The 7,101-nt window shown below is 37.4% G+C and overlaps 2 protein-coding genes across 2 annotated transcripts; one reads left to right on the forward strand and one right to left on the reverse strand.

Annotated features, from left to right (window-relative positions):
* Positions 2,237 to 5,692, forward strand: LOC104736833 (pre-mRNA-splicing factor SYF1). The gene is made up of 3 exons (XM_010456893.2): positions 2,237 to 4,255; positions 4,403 to 4,855; positions 5,025 to 5,692. The coding sequence occupies exons 1-3, from the start codon at positions 2,405 to 2,407 to the stop codon at positions 5,475 to 5,477; spliced, it is 2,757 nt and encodes a 918-aa protein (XP_010455195.1). The 5' UTR covers positions 2,237 to 2,404; the 3' UTR covers positions 5,478 to 5,692.
* On the reverse strand, positions 5,701 to 7,095 carry LOC104736834 (sec-independent protein translocase protein TATA, chloroplastic-like). Its single transcript, XM_010456894.2, has 2 exons — positions 6,749 to 7,095; positions 5,701 to 5,965 (listed from the first exon to the last, which is right to left on the reverse strand). Exons 1-2 carry the CDS (start codon positions 7,052 to 7,054, stop codon positions 5,831 to 5,833), a joined length of 441 nt encoding a protein of 146 aa, XP_010455196.1. The 5' UTR covers positions 7,055 to 7,095; the 3' UTR covers positions 5,701 to 5,830.

Consider the following 7,101-nt stretch of genomic DNA (forward strand, 5'->3'; position numbering starts at 1 on the left):
CCTCCTCCTCTGAACGTCGCCGCCTCTCCCCAAGTCTCCTTGCATCTGCGGATCTGCCTTCAAAGCTCTTTGTCCCTTAATCCATTATCGCTCTTTTGATTCTTAAGGTTTGGGACATAGCACCGTAATACTACTGTCGGAGATTGAGACGTTGTGCGGAGGTGAGTTAGTTTACGGCGGGAGGCTCCGGCCACTACTTACATTGTGGTGTGGTGTAATTAGAAATTTAGAAATCACAGATTTTTGGTTTTCTTTCGGTTAATGACCAATTTTTAAAAAAAATATGTGTGCTGTAAACATGTTTAAACGGACTACCCATAAAACCAATCTATATAATGGGCAGGGCCTAATCGGGTTATTAAATTAACGGGTCTAAACAAGTTTGTTATTAAATGGGCAGAGTCTAAAAAGGCAGGATCTAAAAGGGCAGGGTGCACCCATTTTAACATCACTAATAAACTTATAATACTTAGCTAAAACAAAGAAACCACACACTATCGTTTTCCTGAGTTTTCTCCTTTCCCCAACCCTAAAAGAAAATCTTCACGCCTCAAATCCCTTGCTAGTCTTTTTTTTTTTTCATTCAAATAATGTCGATTTCCAAAGATCTGTATCAGAAAGATCTTTCGTACGAGGAAAGAGATTTTGAGGAATCCGTTTAGTTTGAAGCTGTGGTGGAGATATCTCATTGTGAAAGCTGAGTCGCTGTTCAATAATTATATCCTGAAACATGATTATTCAATTTTTCTATAAAAAATATTATTTTTCATTTTCTACTAAAATATAACTTCCCGCATATGTTCGTGATTGCGTCATTTATTGTATTTCTTTCTAATCAATCAGTTAAACTAAATTTAATTGTAAATTTTTTAACAAATTAACAACAGTCCAAAATTATGATGCTAAATAAAAATCTGGAATCGGTTTTTAATATTCTTAAGATTCAGTGGTAATTTAAGTAATTAAGTAAGAAATTTTGGACATAATTAATTATGTAGGTTTTTTTAATAGTATTAAGATGCAATTTCGTCAGAAATTATCTCAAAAATAAAAGAAAAAAATTCTATAATTGTACTTATGGAAATGGATTAGAGTAAAGATAATGTCGTAATATTACATTATAAATAAACTTATAATACTTAGCTAAAACCCTTGTTGTAAAACTAGCTAGGCATTATTCAGGCGGTAAGGGAGCGTCTAGCGTGGAATCAATTAATCGGAGATTAATTAGGAACTATAGTAAAACCTCTATAAATTAATAAGGTCGGTACCATCAAATTTTATTAAATTATAGAGGTTTTAATTTATTAATTTATCAATAAATTAATAAAATATTAATTTATAAAGAGATTTTTTTTTAATTTTATAGTTTTGAAAATTTTCTATTAGAAAAGGAGATATTTTTGTTGTAATTCACATTTTTTAGAATTTTTTTAATTTATATTCTTGGGTATCGTAATAGGATAGATGTTAACAGTTTAGTATATTAAATTGGTGAAAATGATAAATGTCAGAAGTTCAGAAGAAACTGTTGCTATTATTTTTCATGGTGATGATTAAATCGAAGAAGATATTGCGGGATTGTTAGAACTAGTAACACGTAAGAAAACAATCATTGCGTTTATGACTCGATTTGAGAAGACAACACTAAATTTTTTTAATGTAACGAGAAAGATTAGAGATCAACTAAAAAAAATGAAAAGTAAAAAATAGCAAACAATAATAGAGTAATATTTGACTAAATTTTCTTTTTAACATTGAGGGGTTTTTGAGAAATTGTTTTGATGGAGGACTAAAATCTCATATCCTCTTTCCATCAAAACAATTTCTCAAAACCCTTCAATGTTAGAAAGACAATATTATCTTTAATGAAGGTTGTTAAATGTTAAATATAATTAAACCAGTAAGTTTTTAATGAAAAATATGCGTGCGTGTCCAATGTTCGAATCTCACTATGCAGGGTACAACTAAGATGTTCAATTTTATTTTAATAATCGTTAGAGGGATAATTCATTTTTTTATTACAGAAGGGGTAGCGAGAATAAGCGGGGGTTTTTTGAAAATATGTGTTAAGAAAAAGGATATGAGATTTAAATTATTTTATATGTAAATACTGTGATATACCATATATATGTGTTTGTACAGATCTTATAGCGTATTCTGTATGTTGTATCTCCTTGACCCAAGTTCGATTCTGACCGACCTAATTTTGCCTTTTTTTTAACAATTCCGATTTAATGAAATACTAAATGTCGAATATGTCCTTGTCTTCAACCTCTCAAAACAGAGATCTGCAACCCTAAATCCGCCGTCACTACTTTTTTTCCCCTTAGTTTTGATCATCACGAAAAAACACACTATCCTTTTTCTCCTTTCCCAACCCTAAATCGTGATTTGGTATCCAATGGCGATCTCCAAAGATTTGTATCCTTCTCAGGAAGATCTTTTGTACGAGGAGGAGATTCTGAGGAACCCGTTCAGTTTGAAGCTGTGGTGGAGGTATCTGATTGCAAAAGCTGAGTCGCCGTTCAAGAAGCGTTTCATTATCTACGAGAGAGCTTTGAAAGCTCTTCCTGGGAGCTATAAGTTGTGGTATGCTTATCTTAGAGAACGGCTCGATATCGTTAGGAATTTGCCTGTTACTCATCCTCAGTATGATTCTCTCAACAATACTTTTGAAAGAGCTCTTGTTACTATGCATAAGATGCCTAGGATCTGGGTTATGTATCTTCAGACTCTTACTGTTCAGAGATTGATTACTCGTACTAGGAGAAATTTCGACCGTGCGCTCTGTGCGTTACCTGTTACGCAACACGATAGGATCTGGGAACCGTATCTTGTGTTTGTGAGTCAGGATGGGATTCCTATTGAGACTTCGCTTCGGGTTTATAGGAGGTATCTTATGTATGATCCTAGTCATATTGAGGAGTTTGTCGAGTTTCTTGTCAAATCAGAGCGTTGGCAAGAATCAGCTGAGAGATTGGCCTCTGTGTTGAATGATGATAAGTTTTATTCTATCAAAGGGAAGACCAAGCATAAACTGTGGATGGACTTGTGTGAGCTTCTTGTGCACCATGCCAATGTTATTTCGGGTCTTAATGTTGATGCTATCATTAGAGGAGGTATTAGGAAGTTTACGGATGAAGTGGGAATGCTGTGGACTTCTCTTGCGGATTATTACATTAGGAAGAATTTGCTTGAGAAAGCTAGGGATATCTATGAGGAAGGTATGATGAAAGTGGTTACTGTGAGAGATTTCAGTGTTATATTCGATGTTTATACGAGATTTGAGGAAAGTACTGTTGCGAAAAGGATGGAGATGATGAGTTCAAGTGATGAAGAAGATGAGAATGAAGAGAATGGGGTAGAGGACGATGATGAGGATGTCCGTCTCAATTTTAATCTTTCGGTGAAAGAGCTGCAGAGGAAGATACTGAATGGGTTTTGGTTGAATGATGATAACGATGTTGATCTTAGATTAGCTCGCTTGGAAGAACTGATGAACAGAAGACCTGCACTAGCAAACAGTGTGCTCCTTAGGCAAAATCCACACAATGTTGAGCAATGGCGTCGCAGAGTCGCAATATTTGAGGGAAACGCAGCAAAGCAGATCCTCACATACACAGAAGCAGTGAGGACTGTAGATCCTATGAAGGCTGTTGGGAAGCCTCACACGTTGTGGGTTGAGTTTGCCAAGTTGTATGAAAACCACAATGACCTGGTCAATACAAGAGTGATTTTTGACAAAGCCGTCCAGGTAAACTACAAAAACGTAGATCATCTCGCCAGTGTGTGGTGTGAGTGGGCTGAGTTGGAGCTGAGACACAAGAATTTCAAAGGAGCATTAGAGCTGATGAGGCGTGCTACAGCTGTACCTACAGTAGAAGTCAGACGGAGAGTTGCTGCTGATGGCAATGAACCTGTCCAGATGAAGCTGCATAGATCCTTGAGGCTTTGGTCCTTTTATGTTGATTTAGAGGAAAGTCTGGGGACTTTAGAATCGACAAGAGCAGTCTATGAGAAAATATTGGATTTGAGAATAGCTACGCCTCAGATTATATTGAATTATGCTTTCCTTCTGGAGGAAAATAAGTACTTTGAAGATGCGTTCAAGGTGTATGAAAGAGGTGTCAAGATATTCAAGTATCCTCATGTGAAAGACATATGGGTAACTTATCTTACAAAGTTTGTCAAAAGATACGGCAAGACAAAGCTGGAGCGGGCAAGAGAGCTGTTTGAACATGCTGTTTCAATGGTAAGCTCATCTATCCTTTTATCCATGCTGGCTGCTTTTTGTTTTGTCTGACCACATATCTGATCAAACAAGCACCTAAGTTAACTGCTTGTCTATTGATGTGGTGATATTTTGTGTGATCTAACCTGTGATTTATCTTTCTTTCAGGCTCCATCTGATGCTGTCAGGACCTTATACCTTCAGTATGCTAAGCTAGAAGAGGATTATGGTTTAGCCAAGCGAGCCATGAAGGTTTATGAGGAAGCAACCAAAAAGGTTCCAGAAGGTCAGAAGCTTGAGATGTATGAGATATACATTTCTCGTGCCGCAGAGATATTTGGTGTTCCCAGAACAAGGGAGATATATGAGCAAGCAATTGAATCTGGGCTTCCTCACAAGGATGTAAAGATCATGTGCATAAAATTTGCAGAGCTGGAGAGAAGCTTGGGAGAAATTGATCGTGCTCGTGCACTCTACAAGTATGCCTCTCAGTTTGCAGACCCAAGGTCCGACCCTGAGTTCTGGAACAAGTGGCATGAATTCGAGGTCCAGCACGGAAATGAGGATACCTACAGAGAAATGCTCCGTATCAAACGAAGTGTTTCCGCAAGCTACAGTCAGGTTAGTCTCTTTGATCCATGGGTTAATACTTTTAGGTGTGTTTGCATGAGTCTCCATTTTCTTCCAGCTCTCAGAGAAGCAACATTTTTTGTCAACTCTGAGAATCCATTTACTGTAGTTATTGACTTGGAGTTGCAAACTGACTATATATTTGATCGTTTTGTTTCAGACTCATTTCATTCTACCAGAGAACATGATGCAAAAGGACAAGATGGTAGATGTGGACGAGGCAAAAGACGAGCTGAAGAAAGCAGGCTTACAGGATGACGAAATGGCAGCTCTAGAGAGGCAGCTTTTGAATACAACGAGTACCAACACAGAGGCAATGAAGGATGGCGGAAGAAGAGTAGGGTTTGTCAGCGCAGGAGTCATCTCACAGTCTGGCGAGAATGCGGGGAAACCAATGACTGGGAATGGAGAAGACATCGAGCTTCCCGATGAGAGTGATGATGAGTCTGATGGGGAAGACCAAGTGGAGATCGCACAGAAAGAAGTCCCTGCTGCTGTTTTTGGAGGGCTCGCCAGAAAGAGAGACGGAGATGGTGAAGAAGATGGAGAAGACGGTGCAGCCGAGAAACTAGGTGCACTAGAGAGGATGAAGAGACGGAAGCTTGTTCAGTGAACAAATGAGTGATAGACAAATTAGTCATGTGCTTCAGTGATTCTGGTTCTAAACTTAATTGTTCCAGAAACATGAACTTAGAGAGGAAATTTGTATTCTGTTTTGTGTTAATTTGACACACTGTCTGTTGAGTTATCTGTATTTCCTTGGTCTCTGACTTAATGTGCATCATGAACTTTTTTATAGGTTCTGCAAATGATTTGCTTTCACTTAAAGAGAGTTATGGATTCAAACACACAAACTGATTATACTTTTCATCGGAAGGCTGTTTCGTTTCTTAAAAAGAGTATTTGATCTAAAACTCATCACATAAAATTGTTGTAAGCTACAGGGAACACTAAAGTCTCTCATCTTCATACATTCTCTTTTGAGCTTGAAGAAACCTCAGCTTTCTTCTCTTCTTCTTTGTTACTCATTGCTACTGGAGATGAATCTGTAACAGAATCTTCAGGTTCCGTCTTAAGCTCAGACTCGAACTCCTTTGCAGCCTGCATTATTCAAAACACGCACAATGCTTCATCAAGGCAAGTAAAATGATAAAAGGAACACTAAAATCATACAACAAGAAGCTATATATCTCAGAAAACCAAATTAGTTATAACCAAATCACAAGCAACCCTTGTGATTGAATTTTTGGAAAGTATTAACCAAACATAACAACATGTTTACATCTGTACTATACAGCAACGTTATCAATAAACTTATTGTTTAGAAGCAAAATAATTTTCTATATAGCAAAGTTGTTTCCATTCTTTCTTAGTGTTCTTATCGATTCCACACAAGCACTTGAAACAGTAAAGTCCCAAAAACACATTCCTTCCTAAGACCTTATAATCATGAGAAGCTTTTCCACATGCCTTTGCACAAGAAAACTCCAGAGCATATCAATGAACTCAATGTTTATATGCGAAGGAATGTTTTATTCTTGATATAGACAGTGAAGTTATAGCCACTAAATTCCCAATTTTTCTGAGTATTCTTATCAATTCCACACAAATCCAGACAGAAGTAAGCATTTGAAACATAGAAATCCCCAAAAACACATTCCAACAACAAACTACAAGCTTTTCACATGACTTGTCATTAGAATCTCATAAAAATGTTGAGTCTTCTTTTTTATCAAATTCCTCACAAATCCAGACACAACTCATACAATAACTAAGCACTTGTAGCATAAAATTCCCAAAACACACATCAATTTCAACAACAATCAACAAACCTTTTCACATTAGTTGGCAATAAGAAAACTCAAGAATTGCATACAAACAAACCTGTTGAAAGCTTTTGACGGTTTTACCAATACTCTTGCCAATCTCAGGAAGCTTCTTCGGTCCAAAAAGCAAGGCAGCGACGCCAGCAATCACAGCGAGCTCAGGCACACCGAGACCAAACAGGGCATTACAAGTCAGTGGCTTTCTCGTCTGTTCCGGTCGGATTCTGCGTCGAATCGCCACCAAAGAACGGTAGTTTTGTCGGGTCGGCACTGTGAAGCAATTGGAGAAGAAGGAAGAGCGAGATGATGAGAGAGGTAGAGATACTGGTGGAGGAGAAGATAGAGTCGCAACAGATGTCGCCATTGCTGCTACTGATTTTTTTTTTATTGTTCTTCTGGTTCTAAAGCTAT

This window comes from Camelina sativa, chromosome 13, assembly GCF_000633955.1.
Source record: "Camelina sativa cultivar DH55 chromosome 13, Cs, whole genome shotgun sequence".
Classification (NCBI taxonomy): Eukaryota; Viridiplantae; Streptophyta; class Magnoliopsida; order Brassicales; family Brassicaceae; genus Camelina; species Camelina sativa.

Excerpts from the sequence above, each read along its gene's own strand:
- LOC104736834 (XM_010456894.2), bottom strand. The coding sequence starts at position 7,054 with ATGGCGACATCTGTTGCGACTCTATCTTCTCCTCCACCAGTATCTCTA. Across the intron at positions 5,966-6,748 it reads CCGTCAAAAGCTTTCAACAG|GCTGCAAAGGAGTTCGAGTC; the intron begins GTTTGTTTGTAT and ends TGAATAATGCAG.
- LOC104736833 (XM_010456893.2), top strand. The coding sequence starts at position 2,405 with ATGGCGATCTCCAAAGATTTGTATCCTTCTCAGGAAGATCTTTTGTAC. Across the intron at positions 4,256-4,402 it reads TTGAACATGCTGTTTCAATG|GCTCCATCTGATGCTGTCAG; the intron begins GTAAGCTCATCT and ends TCTTTCTTTCAG. Across the intron at positions 4,856-5,024 it reads TTTCCGCAAGCTACAGTCAG|ACTCATTTCATTCTACCAGA; the intron begins GTTAGTCTCTTT and ends GTTTTGTTTCAG.